Source organism: Typopeltis vanoorti, chromosome 14, assembly GCF_054136105.1.
Source record: "Typopeltis vanoorti isolate ZY-2024b chromosome 14, IOZ_Tvanoo_1.0, whole genome shotgun sequence".
Lineage (NCBI taxonomy): Eukaryota > Metazoa > Arthropoda > Arachnida > Uropygi > Thelyphonidae > Typopeltis > Typopeltis vanoorti.
In genome coordinates, this window is record NC_143562.1 from 17,035,584 (window position 1) to 17,059,342 (window position 23,759).

A 23,759-nucleotide genomic window follows, 5' to 3' on the forward strand; every position below is an offset into this window, starting at 1 on the left:
GCTTGAAAGGAGCTTTCCTCAAAGAAGAGATCCCAGCTTCTAGGATAGAAGGGACAGAAGACCTTCCCTTTGGGGTGAACATGATACGGAGGTATCTCCACTCTTCCAGGATGGTCAAAGCATGCAGCGGCCTCCCGTGCAGAGAAAACGCTATAGTCTCGACCTTAAGCTTCTTGTCACGACCATAGGGGACAAGAGCTAAAGAGCGTTACTTCTCTACATTGATAGAAAGGCCTCGAATAGAGAAGACGTCACCTGCCCGTCAAGGAGTTCCTGCAAGCCTATCTCAGTAGAGGCTAAAAGAATAAGATCGTCCGCAAAGGCCATAGCATTAAAGGAAGAAGCGCCTAGAGAGTAGTCTATATGGCTAGGAAGAGAGTGAAGAAACTCATCTATGACGCAGTTAAAGAAAAGGGGAGATAGAGGATCACCCTGGCGAACACCCCGCACTGCGGGAAAAGAAGTTGAACGGGGCCCTATAGTAATAGTGATGGAGCTACCCAAGTATAGCTCCATAACATAGGAAAGAAAAGGTTCTGGACATCCAGCAATAGACAGCGCTCGAAGGAGAGCAGGAAGGGAAACGCTATCAAAGGTCTTTTGGAGGTCCAGCGACGCCATATATAGAGGCTGGCTTAAGGTGGCGTCGGGAACCAGAGAAGAAAGAAGTCGTTTAACTAATATTTTATGATAGAGTCTAAGTAAGACAAGGGAGATGGTAATAGGTCTAAAGTATGATGCACAGTTTGAAGTTTCTTTCTTCGGAATGAAGATAGTTCTTGAAGCACACGAGTATGGTGGTATTACTTTACTGGAAAGGAGAATGTCCACTAAGTCTTGAAGAATCTTCAACAGCACCTTCCGAAGCCTAGACGCAGGAAAGCCATCAGGTCCGGAGGCAGAGAAATTAGATGAAAGAGCTGCTTTAATCTCCTGGATGGAGACAGGCTGGTATACGTGAAGGGCAGGAATAGACCTCAATATCGTAGATTAAATCATGCAGACTCACATCTCATTTATACCACTTTCTGATATGTCAGTCAGCCATCCTCATATCCATGCTAGTATTCTATAACCCATTTTCTCCAATTTATGCAACAGTCTATCATGCTATATTCTGTCGAAAGCCTTAGCAAAATCCGAAAGTATCATGGTGTATGCATTCCCCTTGTCCAGTTCAATGGTAGCATTGTTATAGAATGTGAATAAGTTGCTAAAACATGACCTTCCTTTAGTTAACCCATGTTGTTCATTGCAAAGTAGATATTCACTGTCAACCCATTTCTGAATGCGAGTCCTAACCTATTTTTCCAAAATTTTTACTATCACTCTTGAGATGCTGATTGATCGATAGTTGGATACATCTTTGCACCACCCTTATGCAATGGAATTACCTTCCATTCCTGAGAAATCTTCCCTGTTCAGACTTATATTAAACAGCCTGGTTAAAGGAGTGGCGAGTTTAGCTAAAAATTCTTTTAGCAGCCGTGTTGATATCCCATCAGTCCTTATTGCTGAATTCTTATTCAATTTATGAAACAGCTCTGAGTTTCTTCAGAAGTGGTAGCAGTGAACTCAATGTTATCTACAACAAGCTGATAGCTTTTAGCACAACGGGCACTCAGTTTAACAACCTCTTCTGCATCTGTTACCCTCACACCATCTGCATTCAGTAGGTGTTATTCTTCCATATTCCATCTTTCTTTTACTTCAGCATATCGATAGAATTCTTTAGGTTGTCTTTAGCTTGCAGAGCCAGTTTCTTTTCATACATGGACTTAGTTTTCCGTTCAACACTTGGGACTCTTATGGCACATCATTTTTATGCACGCGATATTTCTTCCACAATATCGTTTTATTGTCCATCGCTTGCTTAATTATGCCTACCATTTCGGACAGACGTAAAAAAAACTCGAGCAACAGCTCCTCATCATCCGTTTACAGTTGAACTACATACTCACCCAACCTTTTATTCCCATTCATCTTTCATTCCTTCGACGTCAGTTCTGTGGAACAGTCTCCCTCATGAAGCATTTCCAAAGGACTCCAACAGTTCAAGAAGAATATCAACAGATTACTGTACTCCTGACTCTACCCACACACATCACATTTATTTACTATAGGCTCTTCTGCCATTCGTGTATAGAAGAAATATAAAAAAATCCATAAATAATAATATTTCGTATAAAAATGTTTTCATATCCACATTCCCACTTTTGTGACGTTAATAGCAATCCACTAGCCATAGTCATCCAAACTAAACTTCCTAATGGAAACTCAGTTTTTTTACCCTTAACAACCACCGCCCACTTCAGCTGTCTGACGTATAACTTACGTAATTTCTTCCACCACAAGGACGGGACTTATACATTCATCAGAAGTCGCACCCTATTTAGAGAATGCAAATCTCGAATTCTCCTATCCATGTACTTTGATAATTACTTTGACCTCTTTGACTATCTTTAAAGCTGGATTGTCTGCAATCGAAATACTCTAATAGGGAGGTAATCATTTTAGGAATTTCGTCTACAACTCAAGTTTTCTTCCATTCTCCAGCTGGCATGGAAGCCGAGATAGTAATGAAATAATGGTAAATATCTTGGCATCCCTTCCCCTATAATAATAGGGTAAATAGTTCATATAATTACCAGAATACCAGGCAGTCCTCATCATCCTGTTAATACCCTTGATTTCTCTTTAACAAGCTCCCTTCCAAATACACAGTGGATGTTATTTCTCCCCTTTGTAACTCACACCACAAAGTCATTAAGTCTCCTTCAACATGAAACAACCTTCGCTAATAGTTAGTTTCGTGTGCTTTGGCATTACTAGGCTTCCAAATTCGATGAGTCTGTGACTTCTTTTTTCTTCTTTCCATGGCTCGTCTACTGATTATGCTATCCTGATCCAAACAGCTGCTCAAAAAAGAATAATAGTCATAATTCACAGATATGAAAGTCTTCATACCTCATTCTACATAAAATTTATTCCACTGTCTAAATCTTGGTTTCTACAAAAAAAAACGTATGTGAACACAGCCCATGGAAGAAATTCAGCATATCACGAGATGTCCAAGCGTGAAACTCCAATGTCATACTCAGCCTATACTGCAGCACTCAACAACTGCAAAAAACCTTAGCATTATACCTGAAATCCTTGGCATTATATAATGTTATTTGGAACCAAGAAATTAAGACATTTGGGCCTTTCAACCATGTAAATCATTCAAAGGGCCAAATGCTGCAAACTCGCCACCGGTTCAGATGGGAGTCGGGTCTTCTGGTTCTTCGCCAAGGCAATTGAATGCAACGTTTGCCCTTCCATGATTCTATTGCTTTCATATGACTACTGGTATCACGCTTCTCTTCCGATTCCTGAAATGATGACCAAGGCAAAGTTCCCTCCGCAAGCACACTTTACGAAGAACTGCTCACGCCATACTACCCCGTAATCATTTGCCATAAAGAAATAAGAAGAATCCTTAATAACTTACACATAAATAAGCCGTCTATCCCTGACGACATCTCCCTTCTTGTGTTGAATTCATTCCTATGGTATTTCTCCTCTTCAGTCTTTCCTACTCAACTTCATTAAAACATGCCTACATTCAAAACACCATGGAGAAGGTCAGCAAACGTCTTCACTATGTGTGGAGAAATTCGCTACTTTGTTAGCAGTAATATGTGATACGCCGCTCTTGATTCACGGCCTTCTAGCCTACACTACCCAAAGTTGACATCAAGCAATGGAGAAGGTTGTGGAAATTCCAGAGGTTGTTCTCAACATTACTAAGGCATTTGAAAGGATCTGGCACAGAGACCCACTCAGCAAGCTACTATCCTATGGTACGCCTTCTTCTCTTTGCAAACGGATAGCCATATATGTCCTTATAAAGACTGGCTTAAAAGGGCGAAGCAAGAATGCTTTTCATCTTCCCCGTTATCTGTAGAGGACAGTGTAAGGATAAGGTGTTATTGAGCTATTAAAGCTCTGATCATGGCAGGAGGGTATCAGCAATAGCCGAGTCTCAGAACTTCATTGGCTACAATATTGCCATATTTAAAGGTCTCTAAAAATTCGGACGATCCCTAGGCCACTCAATCGCGGGCGAAAAATCGTCCATCTCAGCGTTGGCTCCACTCAGTGATGGCCTTCCACCCACACGCCACCACCGAGCCGAACCGCTCAAATTCCGAGGAAAATAATTCACCGACAAAGCCCCTCAGCGGGCAGTGCCGGAGAACACTTTCCCCGGAGACTCAAATTGCTCCCTTAAAGCAAAAACCTTAAGAGAGCGAACTCAAAAACTCTCGAATCTCATCGCCCAAGGGGGTAACAGCAACAGCCGAACCTCAGTTAAACTTCATTGGTACAGCATTGCCATCCATTACCCTCCCAGCTATTCGTATGTGAAACGGATAGCCTTAAAGTTCTTAAAAGAACTGGGAGATGGACTAAGTCCTTGACTCTTTATCCCGTCATCTGAATGAAGAAAATCTGTGTGGATGAGGTGTTATGGAGCTAAAAAGCTCTAATCATGACTGGGTGATGGCAATAGCCGAGCCTCAGTTAAAACTTCATTGGCTGCCGTATTGCCATTTGCTACCCTATGGTAGCAAATGCCGTATGGTAGCAATTTCGGGTAAAAGACTTTACCCGAAATTCCGAAACGGATAACCAATTTTCTTTTCTTCCTTTACTATTTCTTTTATTTGACAAACCTTGTGGTGTTCAATTATACACATATATCAACTGTAATTGATTATTCCAGGTATGCGTTAAATAATTTAAGTAGTTCTGCTAAATGGCCACATCAACATCACACTTTTGACAAATAAATGGGAAAAGTGACAGAAAGAAATGTTTCTGAATAGTAGACTCAATAAATGTGAAGATTATATTTTCCTCTGTAATATCAATATTATCCACATTCTAAAACTTGATTGTTGAACTCGGTAAATCATAAACATTTTTCCAGTGTTTCATATGCAGACTTTAAGAGGAAATGTAAATTACTTATTACTGGAATGATGTAGCATCTTATTGACTTTCAATAAGAAAAAAAAAAAACGTTTTTATATAAGCAACAACAGAGAACGTTGAAATTAAGTGGCAATCTGCTTCTCTGGATATTTGGTAGTTATTTCAAAGGAGTATTCAATCTGATGATTCAGCGCACATAAAATTAATCTGTGACAGTTTACATTTTCTGTACCGAAAAGAAAAACTGAGTACCAAAGAAGCGATTGCCAAAGATTTTATACAATCCTTTAAAACCGATTTGGAAATATGGGTACATTTCTTTGATACATTTACTAACATTAATTCATCGTAGACTTCATATTTAGTTTTATTAGTATAAATTAGTATAAAACAGTACACGAGACTATTTATTTATTTATTTATTTAATAGTATTTACGTACTAAGTATACGAGACTAAAAAAAAAAAACAAATTAGCTAGATTGGTGAAGAATGCTTTTCATATTCTCATGATTGGGGGTATTTTGTAATATCCGAGACTAAATTAAATAAGGTGTTATTGAGCTATTAATGCTCTGATCATGGCAAGAGGGTAACAGCAATAGCCGAGCCTCAGTTACAACTTCATTGGCTACAGCATTGCCATCCATTACCCTCCAAGGGTTTTAATCACCGCATCCCACGGTCGATTCACTTCGATCTCTTGCCTTTTTCATATCCAAGACTCCTTATAAGGACTGGCTTAAAGGGGCGAAGCAAGAATGCTTTTCATCTTCCCCGTTATCTGTAGAAGAAAGTGTAGGGATAAGGTGTTATTGAGCTATTGAAGCTCTGATCATGGCAGGAGGGTAACAGCAATAGCCGAGCCTCAGTTAGAACTTCATTAGCTACAGCATTGCCATCCATTACCTTCCAAGGGTATTGGATTGAATGAATCAATCACCGCATCTAACGGTCGATTGATTCCACCTCAAAATTTACAACCCCCCCCCCACATATCCAAGACTATAAAATTTTCTTAGCTTAAATTAATATTGGTATTTTAAGTAAATAAGGTGTAGTATATAAAACAGTTACACTGAAGTTATTTTTAAAATATTTTTAAAATAGTTAATAAATATTAAATTAAATTATATACACATGCAAGTTCTATATATAATTAAGTTAAATATTCCTGCATTTATCTAAATCGTAACAGTTAATTGAATCGCTAGATATGTTTGTATTCCTTATTGGTCACATTGAAATATGTAGCAATTGGAATATCGTACACAAAAAAAAATAATAATAATTAAATTTGGATCTAAATTTAACACATTAGCGAAAGATATATAGAAATAAGGGAGTAGATAGAAAAAGAAAGACTCTTGAAGAACTTCAATAATTAAATTAAAATGCACTATTTAATAATTTATTATATATACAAGTACAGTATACTATATTTTAAATTGGTTATAGATTTATATTTAATATCCATGATATAGTTAAAACGTTATCCAAGGTATTCTCGTAATGGTAGTAATTTGAAATAATATTTCATTTAAATATTTTTAAGATTTATATTTGAAATAATATTTTATTTTAACATTTTTAAGATTTATATAAAATACTGTTTAGAATTTAAGATTATTTTTATTTTTGGAAAGTAAATTTAAATGTTTTAACGATTTTAATATTTTTTTAAAATTGTTAAATTTACCATTTAATTTAGTAACAAAATCTGATATCGAATTTGTTACACGAAATATAAATTACAACTGTTCCTGTGTGATGGCCAGGATAAGAACAGCTCCACTGCAGCCCATGCATGTCGTACGAGGCGACTAAAATGGGTATCCAGGGAAGGTAATGGTGGATGGCAACGCTGTAGCCAATAAAATTTTAACTGAGGCTCGGCTATTGCTGTTACCGTCCTGCATTGATCAGAGCTCATCGCTCAATAACACTCTATCCTTACATTTTCCTCTACAGATAACGGGGAATATGAAGCGCATTCTTGCTTCGCCCATCTAGCCAAAAAATAAATAAATAAAATAAAATAAATAAATTGCGACTACAATTCAATATTGCTAAAAAGTGGTATTATCTTCGCACCTTTTTTTTTTCATTGTAATTTTCAACTTTTAAAATTCGATGTCTATTTTAAATTGCTTTCCACTAATTTTAAAATGTTTAAACAAATAAATATGGGTGATTATATATATATATATATATATATATATTTGGCTCCAATTAGTAGATATCTGATCATATTTGCGTATTTCAGAAAACGGACGTGTCGTGTTATACTTTGTTGACACAGTAAAAGAATTACGGACCGTTGATTGGATACCACTGACTCTTCCCCCCCCCCCCCCACGAACAGTTAAAGTGGTTCAAGTTAAAGATGTTTTTCATGGCGGCTTAAAGCAAAGAGTCTAAATATTTGCTTGTTCTGTAGAGAAGGATTTTCGAATTATTTAACCAATAGCCCACCCATGCTAGTAGTATACTCTATCTCAAATTTTCTACTCGTGGGTGGAGTTGTCATAAAAAATGTCCTGACAACATGTCAAGGGCAACTGCCAGATTTTTCATGGCATTTATCTAAATGTTGGTTGACATGTACTTTCTCAGCAGTGATAAAATCCATACTAATATCCATTAGGTAAGTCTGACCGAGACGTTGTTTATAATGATTCATTTTCATATTTTCAAAAAGGTGGATTTTTAATAATATCTAAATAATACAAAATTACAAAGATAATGAAATAATACAAAAAAATTTTAGGAATAAATAAAGTTTTAAGCATAAATATTAATAGAAAAAAAATTAAAGAGAATTAAGTAGGATATTCGATTTCGAACAAGAATGTATTTCGTATATTTTTTTTCTTTTTTTATGGTGACCTTAGTAATCGCATATAAAAAAATGTGGTGTTGGGATTAGGATACACGCGAGTTTTTTATTATTATTATTATTCTTTTATTTATTATTATGAAGCAAAACACACTACTGCGAAATAAACTGAACCAAGTGACTATCGCAGCTATTTTTTGCAATTTTACGATAAACAAGTTAGGAAGAATTAACATGATTCTGCGGGATCATATTGCAATCGTTAATTCTTGCGCCGAAAACCATCCTTACTGCCGTATCGTATAGCATTTTGGACAACTCCGTAGCTGACAATTTTGTAGGGATGCCAGAGAATCTTTCATGTTTCAACACGCTAATGATCCTCGCATTCGGCAGGCCTTTGAGCACTCGATTTTAGGAGAACAAAGTTCCTGTTTAACTAAACCAGTTTATTAAATTAAATTGAGGGGATAAAAATCCCTTATTATTTTATTTTACAGCCAATATGCGAAACTCTGAGAGCGAAAGCTACGATCTAAGAGTTTCATGCCAAAGAACTATTGGCGAATCCAAGCGTAAGTGAACATCTGGTAGTACAACTCGAAGCAAAGGTGGAACAAGCCCCCTTACTATCCTTGATATTTTCTCATAATGTAAAACACAGCTCCTAGGAGATGTAATACTATCTTACGTTATGAGGAGAGGTCACTACCCAGACCAGTTTCAACCTTTTTTGAGGTCTCATCAGTGAAAAGGAAGATCTGGATGATATGAAAAGCACTTACATATCTTCACTATACGAATGCCAGAAAGGTGTGCCCATATATTATAAGATAAAAAGCCAAACGGCTATTTTTTCTGGCGAAGTTAATTAAAATAATAATAATAATAATAATGAGGGAATTTTATTCCCTTAATTTAATTAACTTCGCCAGAAAAAATAGCCGTTTGGCTTTTTATCGTAATTATAAACCAGTTTACATTAGAATCCCATATACACTTGATAAGAACCGAAATAGCAATCAAATTGAAGAAAATGTGTGCTACTTTGATTTTGAATCATAACTGGATCAAGAAGAAGAAGATGGAATCAAATTACAGCTTCGTATCCAGGCGTTATTAATTTTGTTATTAAAATCATTTACTGGAGAAGAAAATTATAGCCGAACAAAATTCATTTCCTGTTCAACTCACATTTAATAACAAAGAATCATCTTTGTTTCCACATGAGAAATATGTTTTAAATTTTATATCCCATTCCCATGATCCCTTGCGTGTTAGGCTTAATGGCCTGTCATGTCACCTGATTAAATTTTTGATGGGATGGTTAATTCTATCGTTTACATTTTTTCATTCGGCAAAACAGGCAAATGAAAAAACTGTTTCCGAGGGGGGGGGGGTAAACCATTCACCTTCTTAAGACTCGCTAACCCTACCTTCAGTTAAAAAAAAGCCCTTATAAAGGTTGTATTTTGCTTACGGATTCGAATCTAGGTCTTTCAAACACCAAACAGAACGTCGAAACGATTGTTCTTTGGAAGCTATAAAATCTATAATTAAAATAAATTTTAAAATATTAGAAATATTTTATCAATAAATTTTTGGTAAAAATTAAAATATTTCTTAATTATTTCTTAACTTTAATTTTTATTAGAAAGTTACAATAATACACCGTTTTTTTATTCTAAGTATTTTGAATTAAATAACTTGATGTTCAGAAAATATTGTTAGTCATTGTTAGTCAAATCAAATGTTAGCTTTCGTCGTTTGTATATATACATAATAAACTCTTTAAAGGCCGATGGTCTTTCCTCGAATAAAAAACAGAATCAATCGCATTCCACCCCTAGAATTCCTTAACCAACAGTGTGAAATATATCATAGAAAAACAGTGGCGATAACTTCTGATAGCTACAAGATGAACCATAGAATATAATATAAAATATTATATTATATTCTGTAAAAGAAAAGAACAATTAATAGGCCCTCTTCGGTCGGGAGAACAACGAAAGGTTATTTTCTATTATTGTTTCGAGGTACAGGTATTTGGAAATATATGAATTAGCAAAGATGTCTAGAAGAGATGAAGACACGTAGCATCACATCTCTCTCTCCGAATAACAGGATCTAATATTTAGTTTAAAGGTTTGGCTCCAGTTTAAGCATAACAGAAATGATAATAAATCAAATGTCAACATACTTTTTCCCATTAGCTTATCTCAAATATAAGTATCAACATAAGAATGTTGATACTTATCTGATGAGTTCAGAATCGCATGTAGAAAAAAATATTAACCAAACATTGCTGAGGGAAAGGAGGCAGAGGAGGAGAGTTAGATGTCATTGACTTGTTTTTTTCTCCTATAATTCTTGTCTGACATTGGAGTGAAGAAATGAAAGATTGAACAAGATGGGTGTTCCCGCTACAATGTTTTCCTAGAAAAACCCAGTTAGGATCGCTTAAGAAGTCATGGAGACAGCTATATAAAAGAGAGAGGAATAGAGAATTAAGCTTCGTCCTCTGAACTTATCTGTCACAAAAGAGATTAAACCTATTAAATCTCAGCTGTACGAACTCGAACCTGACTTGCTGGATGCAGTGCAGTTTTAAGCAGACTTTTTGTTTCTTTTTCATTTATATTGATGATAAAAAAAAAAGAAATCTGGTAGCAGTCGAATTAGACTACATTGTAAACTATAATAATTCGAAAGATGGCTAATGGTCCTCTTTGAAGGATCTCGAATCCCAAAATCGAAAAACTTTTCATACCCCCCTGAGAGTAAGATCAAATAACTATCCAAATAGGAAGTGACTATCTTCATATATATATATTTTTAATTTCAACTATTTGCTAATTTGAAATTCCTTTTTATGGGTGGTGATAATAATTTTTATTTTTCTGTCACCGACTAAATACGATAGTGCTGGCAAGCATTCTAACATCATTGAAGCCAACTTTAATTAAGTTTCTGAGTAGCGTCACACGAAGCTGCTAAGGAAGCATTGATAGCAATTGCATGCATGAGATGCTCGATTATCATATGATTACTAAGGATGGGCAGAAAATCGAGGAAATCGAAAAATTTTCTTAACAGTTTTTTTAACTGTGTTTTGAAGATCCAGATTGCAATTTTGTAAGAAAAACAGAAGCTGGAAGACTGATCCAAAATACAGGAAATGAACAAAAAAAAAAAGAGAAAAAAAATGTTCTATGGAGTCGAACCATGAAGGGTTAGACTCCGTAGAATGGTTGCACTTGTTTTAAAGGTTTCTACAATTTCTAAAGGTTTTAATACCACCGTGGTGGTCCAACGACGTGCACACACACACACACACACACACACACACACACACACACACACACACACACACACACACACACACACACACACACACACACACACACACACACAAAGAGTCGTCACATCAAAACAAAATCCTTCAAGAAGCCTTTTCGAAATAAACAAAAAATGTGTTGAGTATTTAGGATCATATACCTATTAATAGAGGTAACATATACATTTTAGATGCCTATTTTGATTTTATTTTGGAGGATTAAAACGCAGTATTCTATTTTTTTTTGTAAACTGTATTATGTCGTTGTAATAATCGAAAGAAACTATCATAATTTTATGAATTCCAGAAGTTAATTAGATTTGAGGTTTCAGTAGCTCACTCGCTTTCTCACCGTGAAAAACGGCCAGGGGAAAAGGTGGCAATTTGTACACAAAATATACATTTAGACATAACATTAACTACCTTTTCCTAAAAGGTTATGAAAGTCGATCTCGGCTTTCATAACCTAAAGTACTTACAGAACTTTAAGGCCTGTAGTCGAACTGCCTGCGGGCCTTACAGAACTTTAAGTTTTTACAAAACTTAAAGTTCTGTAAGTACCACGTATTGTTATTAATAGAAATTTAAAAATCATAATCAATGTCAGTGATCGAGTCTATATTCAATGTATCTCGGTGGTTCAGTTTATACTGCGAGCGCGCGTGTGTGTGTTGTTTTGTATATACAAAATATATCTGTGATATTTTCTTATTCTAATAGTGAATCCCATTGTATTACATTTTACTGCAATGTCCCTATTGTAATTACGAATATTCTCGATAATACTCAAATAGAATACAAAATAGAGCTTATAATTTATATCATTTTTAGTGAAAAAAAAAACTTTTATAGAACCGTATGATGAATATATGTGCTTAGAGAAAATAAAATATAAAATATTCTACCAACGTGCAGACCTTTGGGACACCTTGAATAGGTACATTCTTTTCCACTACTCTCTCTATATACGCCACAGATTAAGGAATGAAATTTATAAATTGCTACCAGTTGTCTCGACAGTAACCTTCTTGTAGTCTAAAATACAAGACTCATCAGAACCACTCGAAACTGAGACTCAAATTCAATTTTGCTTTATTAAACTATTTCCTGTTGGATTTTGAACATTGCTGAACTTAGATATAACGCCTCAAACATGCAAAGGTTTCTTTAATCTATTTTATTTATTTTTATATTATTCATTTTACCTATTTTTATTTATTATTTTTTTATATTTATTATCATTGCAACAGTTGATTTCAAAAGTTTGTCTCTGTTTTGGTATGCAACACAATAAGTTTCCTAGCATAACCTTTCAATAAAGCACATGTTAACACAAGTATATGTAAAAGGGAGAGAAAATCAATCGACCGTGAGATGCGGTGATTGATTCATTCAATCCAATACCCTTGGAGGGTAATGGATGGCAATGCTGTAGCCAATGAAGTTCTGACTGAGGCTCGGCTATTGCTGTTACCCTCCTGCCATGATCAGAGCTTTAATAGCTCAATAACACCTTATCCTACACTGTCCTCTACAGATAACGGGGAATATGAAAAGCATTCTTGCTTCGCCCCTTTAAGCCAGTCCTTATAAGGACTATAAGGACTATATGTAAAAGCATTCTTATCCAATACCCTTGGAGGGTAAGGGATGGCAATTCTGTAGCCAATGAAGTTCTAACTGAGGCTCGGCTATTGCTGTTACCCTCCTGCCATGATCAGAGCCTTAATAATTGCTCAATAACACCTTATCCCTACACTGTCCTCTACAGATAACGGGGAAGATGAAAAGCATTCTTGCTTCGCCCCTTTAAGCCAGTCCTTATGAAAAAAGCATTCTTCCATATGTTTTAAAAAAGTAATTTGAAATATAGTCAGTTTCTTGCTTTAAAAATAAACAAGGAACAATCTCAGCTGTTGTTTCCTCTTCAGTGCTCCAACTAAATACTCTATTTCTCCCTTTTTTGTTGTTTCCCGCTCTTTTTTTTTCGGATGATATATGAACCCTCTGATTACACCTTTCATATACAAGTAGTTAAGGATTTTTTTTCATGATTTAAATTTGATCTGGTACTTGATATCATTCTTTTTACATCTTTGTTAGCCATAAAATTTCAACTCCATCAAGGCTTCCGGTCAGCAGAGTAAATGCGAGAGGATAATGAATTCGTGGGTGACCGACAAGTGGGGGGAAGGAGAGAGAAGTAAGATTAAATCAGTAACAGAAGAGTAAGATTAAATCATGTAACGGTTTCAAGTAACTAATGTGCATTTAATGTGCATATTATTTCAACGCCGGTGGTGTTCTTTTTTTTTTCTTTCATCACTGTACTGTTTTATATTAACCACCCAAAAGAACTATTAAAGAAACCTTAAAATACATACATTGCTTAAGGATGCGTCAAACACACACACACACACACACACACACACACACACACACACACACACACACACACACACACACACACACACACACACACACACACACACACACACACAAATATGGAGCCAAAACTTCGAATGTGACACATAACTGGTGTATTCAATTTTATCACTTTTAAATATGTAAATTTTCCTGTATTATCATTAGCTTTGTATGATTATAGATTGCAATATTTGTTGTTTTTATGGAATTCGTTTGTTATTGATAAAATACTCAAATTTTGAGGAGTAGAGCAGATGATGTAGCTTTTCAAGAGGACTTGACTGGCTGCACTGACTGGACCTGACTGGCTGGACATGCACTGGCTCAATGGATAAGTCAGTGGGAATATCAGTTTAATGTACAAGGTTGTAAAGGTTTTAAAATTTGTGAAGGAAAGATGGGATGTAGAGTATACAGTTGAAATATCTTGCTAAAAGAGATGATAGACCTAACAGCGATTGTAGACAAGGACCTAAGTTTTTGGTGACACGTTGATAAAATTGTGAGCACAGCACAGCGGATAATGAGAGCAATGCGGAGTATACTGATGTGTAGACGTAAGGCAGTTATGGTTCCCTTCTATAATACTTTGATCAGGTCACATATGGATTACTGTGCACAGATTTGGTCACCTAGTTTTGAAAAAGATGAAGTATTGGAAAAGGTCCAAAGAAGATTGACTAACATGGTTTCTAGTCTCTGGAATGTTGAGTATGAAGACAGATTGAGAAAACACAATTTGCAGGAATTGGTGAATAGGAGTAGGAGGAGGAGAAGGGGATATAATCGAGACATATAAGCTGTTAAGAATCTATTACCTGATTAATGTGGGGGAGGTTTTGCATAGAATGGGTGAAGATAGGGAGAGAACAAGAGGGTATCTCTGGAAGCTGTATGAGAGTGTGAGCAAGGGGTTCGGGAGCAGGTTTTTTTTGCATGGAGAGTGGTGAGTAATTGGAATGCATTAACAGAGTATAGTGAGTGCGGAGACGGTGGATATATTTAAGGCGTTTTGTGCTAAACTGTGTGTGTGAAAGTGTAACTGCTTGCGATGAGTCTTTGGACTCCACGGAGTCCTGATAATAATAATAATAATAATAATAATAATAATAATAATAATAATAATAATAATAATAATAGTTATACAATATTACTGATTGTATTCTTATTTATTAACTGAATTGAAAATAAACTTACTTATAATTCCTCCTGAGCCATAACCATAAGCGCCGTAAGCTGCTGCAGAAGAATACTGAGTGTAAGGAGATGAGTATGCATACTCTGCAGCAGGAACTCCAGCCACAGCTGTCCCCGCAACTGCTGCAGTGCCCGCCACTGTAGACAGAAAACGCATACATTAAGATACATTAGAAATTATTTGCGTGAACTTAATATTAAAAAATAAAAATTATATTTGTTGCAACTATAAAACACTTAAAATCTTCCATGACGTTTTAGCTACGGAATAACTCACTACAAAGGACTTGGAAAGCTCAACAAAAGGAAATATGGTCATGAGCTAAGTTCAACAGCTTCCTCTATCGAATATTGATAAACTTAGATATATCTGAGATGATAAGACATCTTTTAAAACAGTTCTCCATAAGTTGGAAATAACCCGTTTGAACTGAACACGGAATAATAATTATAATAATAAAAGAGCTTAATATATCTTTCCCATTGATTGTTATGTGATTATCAATTTAAATGCATTTCAATACAGATAATATGGAAATTGTCGATATAATAATCAAATCTAAGATGGTTTGTAGAAATAAAATTAAAATTAATTAAAATCTGGAAATAAAAATAAATTTATTTATAAAACATAAGATCATTTATAAAAATAAATTTAAAAACTTAAAATTACAATATGAAAAATAAAATTAAAATGATTTATTAAATAAATTTTAAAATACACCAAAAAAAATAAAGGGAAAAATAATATTTAAAATATTCTATGTTCATATAAAATTTTCTGTGCAAACACATCAAAACCCGTAGCCCAGCTCTATCCGTTAATTAACAGAAACAGTAAACTGAGCACCAGAATCAAACTTCTCATATACAAACTGATAGTTCGTCCAATATTCACCTACGCCTCACCGGCCTGGAGCCATACTTCAAACTCGAATATTATTAAATTACAACGCATTCAGAACAAGTGTCTTAGAATGATCCTGGGCGTCCCATGGTTCATCCGAACTGTCCAACTGCACTGGGACACGGAGGTCCCTATATTTATACTTTCATGCAGACTATAGCAACCAAATTCTTCTCAAAAGCAACTGTGCACCCTAACAGACTAATCCAAATGGCTGCTGACTATGATGCAATGGACTATTCTAAGCACAAAAGACCTAAAGCCATCCTCAACCCCAACACTGAGGATTAATCTCTTAGCCCACTCAGGGCGAGCAATTAGTTCATAAACTCTCTCAACTCACAGTCTCTATTAAGATAGCCGGGAATATGAAAAGCTTTTGCTTCACCCGTTAAGCCAGTAATGTTACTAGTTACTAGTTCACAGGTACATGAAAAAAAAAAAAATATATATATATATAATATATATATATAGTCCTTTTTAGGACTTCCAGGGTAACGAATGGCAATGCTGTAGCCAATGAAGCTTTAACTGAGGCTCGGCTATTGCCGTTACCCAGCCTTGACTAGAGCCTTTAGCTCAATAACATCCCATCCACACAGATTTTCTTCATTCAGATGACGGGATAAAGAGTCAAGGACTCAGTCCATCTCCGAGTTCTTTTAAGAACAATTAAGAACTATCACAGGTACATGATAGGTGGAGAGGCATCCTAAAGTTCTTTTTAGGATTTCCAGGGTAACAAATGGCAATGCTGTAGCCAATGAAGTTTTAACTGAGGCTCGGCTATTGCCGCTAACCAGCCATTACTAGAGCTTTTAGCTCAATAACACCCCATCCACACAGATTTTCGTCATTCAGATGACGGGATAAAGAGTCAAGGACTCAGTCCATCTCCCAGTTCTTTTAAGAACTGGTATATGATAGAAGAGAAAAAAGATCGACCGTGATGATATGTGATGATTAATACTCTTGGAGGGTAATGGATGGCAGTGCTGTAGCCAATGAAGTTCTAACTAAGACTCGGCTATTCCTGTTACCCTCCTGCCATGATCAGAGCTTTAATAGGTCAATAACACCTTATCCCTACACTGTCCTCTACAGATAACGGGGAAGATAAAAAGCATTCTTGCTTGGCCCCTTTAAGCCAGTCCTTATAAGGACTGGTACATGATAATACATAATATAATGTGAATGAATTTGTTGATTGGAATTCGGGAAAGGAGAAAGTTCAATATGTTGTTTATAGTTATAATTATTTTTCTCTATTTATGTCGCACATATTTCAACACGACATAAATGAGAAATTATCTCGTTATAACGACTTGATCATTCCTAATTTTTTAAAATAGTTGAAATCTACAGACAAGATTTGTCATCTCAATTATTAGTAACTTATACTATTGCAAATTTATTGTACTTTTGATGGCCAACTGCTTTGCATGACAAATTTTCACATCTCGGTTAGTATCAAATGATCCAAAGTCGGAAAGATCTGAATTTGAATGCCGTACAGGACTCGAAGAATCTTTACAAAGGTTTTTCTCCCTTCAAGCAGCCTGTACTACATGCAACAAACTCAATATACTGGCTTTCGTAAACAAATTAATTCGGTAATAGTTTCAAATCAACAAACAACAATGGCCATATATGACATTCTGGAGTTTTTAGGATGTTGAAGAGCTTGTACCTTCATCGCGTCGGCATGAGTGCAAAGAATTTGACCTTATTCACTCATCAAAAACATTTACGTACTACCAACAGGATGATGGCTCTATACCCACACATTAGCCTATTTCGTTTCTCTGTTGATAATGGCATATAAGACCACTTAGAAGTCATCTAAGTTATATTACTTTATTATTATTATTAGTTCACTGCATTAGTTCCTACAACCATCTTTTGTGGTTACCAGCATTTGATATTGTGACTTGAGAAGAGAAATTACAATTCATTTAAATTTTACTTTAAAAGTCTTGAGACTTTTTCAAACACAAATGTGACAGTTCATCCATCAGCCTCTTTTGTCAATTTCTGAAGCCATTACAACACTTTCAATTCTGTTTGACCAAAAGTGCTGCATTCTTCAACACAGAGCGCTAATTTTTCCCAAACCAAGTGCAACCAAATTTTAAAATTGATGCACGTGTTTCAGTCAGCTAACAAAATCAAACTTTTAAAAAATCTCAGTAGAAGTTTATTACCTCATTAAAGTCTAGGTGATAATGGGATGTTTCTTTGCATCCTAGAAGATAGAATAGGAACAGTATTTTTCCTTAACCAGTTCTAAAACGTAGCTCTAATTCATTCACGCGTTATAACTTGTTTTGATAGCTGTCTATCACAATCGTCCTGTGTAAACTAAAGGAGCAATATTCGTTCGATTTTTCTAAGAAAACAGCAAAAGTCAACTGAAATCCTCCTGAAATGTTAAAAAGCAGCGGAATGGGATGATACGCTAAAGAAAACTTCATTTTTTAATTAAAAAATGACGCAAGTTCTTGACATCTGCCAAATTGCTTCAAAAGAAAGTATTATCGCCTGAAATCAACGATTAACATTTAGAAAAAAAATTAATAGGTTAATATTGAATTACAGATCAAAAATGTATTACTATTACTTCAAAAATTCCGTCTCATTAGCATTTTGAATATTATTTTACTGCTCTGTAAGACATGCAGACTCTTAAATAAATAAAAAAATGCTTAAAATTATACATGACAACATCACCTGCTTGGCTTATTCTTCTTCGTGAATTTAACCCCTTTCATCAATAAATGATATAGATGGCGCTACATGCATTAGTCCCATACTTCAGCCAGCCACTCTTCTCTAATATCAGGCCTTCCTGCCGGTGTTTACGTGGTGAGATTAGTGCACAGTCATAATCCTTCACATCACAAACTGCATATATCTTCGGTCACCTCCTTCCTTCCTTCCTGAATCCATTCCAAATGAGTCCCGCGCACTTTCTTATCTTTTGGGGGGAACTCCGAGAATTAGGAGAGCAGAAAAATAATCCATCTTTGTATGTTTCCTGCGATTTGCGATAGAAGCCGCCAAGGAAAGCTCTTATTTAAGATAGTTTTTGGTATAATTTGTAATTATTTTCGTCCCGAAAAACTCATGAGCGTGCATGCTGGAAGTGCTTATTTGCGTTCCTTAATTTTCATTAATATAACAGGACAACACCTTCTGTGTGTTCGAGGTGGCAGTTGTCTATGGGACTGTGTGTTTAATAAATGTTCTGTCAAGTTCAGACCTCGAGATATTTCACGTCAAATATAGACGCAAGTACGATAGCAGTGATAAGTTTAACGAGGAATCCTAAGCGTTGACTCATCTGCTCCTTGCAGGCCGATTAATATGACAACAAATTTTTTTTTTTTTCTTAAGATGGGGGCGAATCGCGTACCGATGCCAAACGACTCGCTGTGAGAATTCGGAGATCATTAACTTCAGTCCAAGTGACTGAATTACAAGTTACAAGCTTACCACACGTGGTTTACAGCTTACCGTTGCATTTTTAATTTTTACGCTCAACGTGATAGCTAAAACAAAAGTTCTTATCTTACATTTTGTTTCGTATTCACGTGGAATTTCTAAGCTTGGTGCATTCCTTTACTTTATAATTTAAGCTTAAACATTGCCAAAGTACAAATAGCTTTTTTTTTAGTTCAAGTCTCTCATCATTAGCCTTTTGAGTATAAAAGTGGCGGTGAGATTCAGCAGAGAGAGAGAGAGAGAGAGAGAGAGAAATAGTGATAGAGGCCTCAGGAAAAGTCCCAAAAAAGGGGAAAAAAATACACTAAAAAACCTAACAAGAGAAAACGATAAAAAGAATAAAAAAAGTACTATGAAAACAAGTATACGAAGTATAAAAGCCTGTGGAACTTAATAAACGGATTAAACAAGTGAACAAATTAGGGAGATTGATGTCGGCCTTCGCAGCCCGGGGTTGTTCAGGCCGACTCCCCCCCCCCCTCACATTGCAACGAAATGAAATTAGACAAAACTAATAAAATCTGAGTTTAAAAACAATGATGTTATAAATATATGCACACTTTAATTCCCCCATGTGTAATTTGACGTATGGTTGGGGGGGGGGGACCTACATCATCTCCTTAGGAACAGTTCTTTGCCCCAGAGGTATCTTTCCTGCTGCAGGAATCGAGGGAGATAGGCGGAGAAGCAGTTCCTAATTTGATGATCTTCCCTGAGGAGATCTTTTTACGTATTTTCCATATGTGGTATTTTATAACATTGATGAAAAAAACTAGTATTTATTGTTTTTTCTTCTGGGGGGGGGGGACTGCAATAGCACCACCTCAGAGAAAGTGGGCAACGGGATCCTGAGCATTTCAGCCAATCTTCGCCAAATGCGCTGCACAGGTAGAAGAGGTGCCCTACAGTTTTAATTGCATGACGTACTTCGCAAAAGAGGGTCATAAGGTGGGGGACGATATTGTGATTTCACTAGTTTTGCCGCGAGTCGGCCGCAAGCGATTCTCCAAGCAAATTTCCGTGAAAAGGTTGTACCCAGATGTTTTTGATATACGTAAAGAGCACCTCTTCTTTCTTACCCAGATTAGGCGTCTCAAAGCCAAAGAAATTGAAAAGTTTCCAGTGCAGTTGCTTTGGACTGAGCTAAAGCACCCGAACTCCATCTGTAACAAATGTTTGTAGTATTTTACACGTTGTAAAGTACCACTCTGCATAAATGGTCCGGTATTAGGCAGTGGTCAAACAGAAAGTATATCACAACTTCTGTGGCATATATTCTTGAAATAATTAAGGAGCATTGTATGTTTTGCAGGATACAATATATTTGAAGGTGTATAATAATATCTCAATAATAGTTTTGAAGACATTGAAAATATCAATAATACTAATTACTGTTAAAGGCTATAATTATGATTACATCTTTTTAAAAATAAATTATTAATTTTACAAATTTATTAAATGCATTTATGAGGTACTGTAATGTCATATAATAATATATAGAATTTTATATAATACATTTTAATTTTAAGTAAAATATTAGTTACATTATTATTCCAGTGAATTAATAGCTAAGCCCAGTATGACAGACCTCCGCTAAGTGTTATTATCCCTGTGAAAATACGAGATCGAAATCCCTCTGTTTAAAGGAGGACGTTAACCGTGTCTCCGATGGAAAGAACGTGGAATGGTTTGAGATTATATGCATAAATATTGTTGTATATGCAAAATATGCATATAGTGCATATGAGAGTTCTCACCATCGAACATATCCACTTCCACGAACAAAAGTAGTATGTAGAAATAAGAATTACAATTTTATCAGACTAAGATAAAATCAGATGTTAATAATTTCCTCACCAGGTGATAAGTATTATTAGAATCAGGATAAAATGAAGATGCAAATGTATGAAATGTATTCGAGAAAAAGATCGCTAAGGATATTTCGTTGGTAACTTCAAAATATTAAAACGATTATTAAATACTGTATTTTAAAAAAATAAATATTAAGTAATCTAAAATAATAATTTTTATAAAAAGTCTATAGAAAACTTAAATATTTTAAATTTACTCTTACACACCATTAGATAAATTATGAACTTAATATCTAGATAGATTATATATTCTTCACAGATTAGATAATTTGGGTGGAATAAAGCTACTTGAACCAAGGGTAACAGATGGCAATGCTGTACTAATGAAGTTTAACGGAGGTTCGGCTGTTGCCGTTACCCCCCTGGGGCGCTGAGATTCGAGAGTGAGTTCGCTCTCTTAAGGTTTTTGCCTTAAGGGAGCAATTTGAGTCTCCGGGGAAAGTGTTCTCCGGCACGGCCCGCTTAGGGGTTTTGTTGGTGAATGCTTTTCTTCGGAATTTGAGCGGTTCTACTCGGTGGTGGGTGGAAGGCCATCACTGAGTGGAGCCAACACTGAGATGGACGGTCTTTTGCCCACGATTGAGTGGCCTAGGGATCGTCCGAATTTTTAGAGATGGCTTTACCTTTAAATAAATATGGCAATGCTGTACTAATGAAGTTTTAACTGAGACTCGGCATTGCCGTTACCCAGCCATGACCACAGCTTAGATAATCTTAAAAGACATCGTGATCTCGTAAATTAAAATATAGTGTAAAATAAAAACATAGGCTATTCAGTTCGGCATTTTTCATTCTTAGTTATTTGTATCCCTAAGCCAGCATGTGAAGAATAAATAGCTGCTTAACAGTTGACTGATATCGCATATTGTACATTAAAAGCTTAGACTCTAATGGCAAAATATGGAAAATTTTCAAGCCTCCAATAAGCGGAGTGTCACACAGGGATGAAATTCATCTCTCACCTAAAGACATTCACAAACATCAATCCATAAATATATTAAGTAGAAATCCCATTGTAAAGTTCACGAAAAGTCCACAATATCTTCCTGTTAGCTACTCGAAAACCTTACCTTTATTAATGCATATGGGATGTCACACAGTCCACCAAATCTCACACCATTGAATTTTCATCAATACAATGGTGAAATGGAAAATTAAGCAGTTTACCTTAAAAGTAATGCTGGCAAAAATAAAGTTAACATATATGTGTTCCTTTTATATGTATTCTTTGACCTTTAATTCAGAGATTAATTCTACTACACAACATGTACCACGTCCGGTAGTGGTAGTAAACAAATAAAATAATAACGCATGCCCTCCTTTATAAAGACATTTATGTTTACCTAAGAAAGGTGTTTCGAGAGATACAGTTGAATTTCAAAAAATAAAAATAAAATATAGCCTAAGTAAGTCATTTTTTCATAAAATGAATTCAATGTTTATGTAATTTTTTATTATTTCCTGAAAAAAGAGAATTGGAAAGGCAGAAATTTTCTGCCATTCTAAAGTTTAAAATTACATTGAGTGAAACCATACAAACGATAGCATTGATTTATAGACAATCAAACAAATGGATCGAACGCTTTCATGTATTATTATTATTATTACATGATGTATGCAAGGATTCCAAGGATTTATCGAAGTAAGGGCACTCTACTGCACATCTGTAGACTGTGCATCTGTTATACCCGATGCATGCGGGATTAAAAACCGGAGTTTACGAAAGGAAAAAAAATGCTTCCACTACTATATGATACTGACTAACCTTCAGATGAAAGGTCCATATAAAGATCCCTCTCATTCACGAAGAGAATCGAACTTAGGTTTTTCCAAATCAAAGGGCATAATATTTCGCTGTTCTTCCGTTTGCTATTAATAATACAAACTATGGGTGGGGAAAGTTCATTTAAAATATTCTACCATCTTTCTTTTTATAAAGCAATCATTCTATTATCCAAGAATATTCAATCTTTCTTCAGCCTAATATTTAAAATAATTAAGTTTAAACTGTGCTTGAAGGAAATTAGCAAAATCATATCTATACTCGTGTATATACTTTCATATACAAAAATGTATGAGAACGTAACGCTAGCACAGAAGTATCGAGAAAGAACATAATAAATGCTAACTTTCGTTTTCCTAAGTTCTTAAAAGAACTAGATTGAGTCCTTGACTCTTTATCCCGTCACCTGAATGAAGAAAATCTGTGTGAATGGGAGTATTATTGAGCTAAAGGCTCTAGTCATGGCTGAGTAAATAGCCAAGCCTCAGTTACCCTAAAAAGGACTTTCCTGTCTCCTGATCATGAACTTCCCTTTTTCCTTATAGTTCTTATAAGGACTGGCTTAAAAGGGCGAAGCAAGAATGCTTTTTATCTTCCCCGTTATCTGTAGAGGACAGTGTAGGGATAAGGTGTTATTGAGCTATTAAAGCTCCGATCATGGCAGGAGGGTAACAACAATGTTCGAGTCTCCGTTAGAACTTCATTGGCTAGAGCATTGCCATCCATTACCCTCCAAGGGTGTTATTAATCACCGCATCTCACGGTCGATTAACTCTCTGTCATCAACTTCCCTTTTTAGGATTTAATCTGTTAAATAAAGTTTCTTATAATACTATAATTGCACTGTAAAGTAATTCTTTCAAACTTTTTAATTAAAAATTTAAGAAATAATATTTTCTTTATTTTATAAAT

The 23,759-nt window shown here is 35.4% G+C and overlaps 1 protein-coding gene across 1 annotated transcript in view; it reads right to left on the minus strand.

The window, feature by feature from the left end:
- Window positions 1-2,797: 2,797 nt before the first annotated feature.
- Window positions 2,798-23,759, minus strand: part of LOC150099263 (uncharacterized) — a 151,920-nt gene continuing 130,958 nt past the window's right edge. Inside the window, exons 9-11 of the mRNA XM_090404295.1 lie at window positions 14,783-14,920; window positions 9,302-9,371; window positions 2,798-2,915 (exon numbers count right to left, since the gene is read on the minus strand). Of these exons, the coding sequence (XP_090260421.1) occupies window positions 2,798-2,915; window positions 9,302-9,371; window positions 14,783-14,920 (326 nt within the window). The remainder of the gene's footprint in view (window positions 2,916-9,301; window positions 9,372-14,782; window positions 14,921-23,759) is intronic.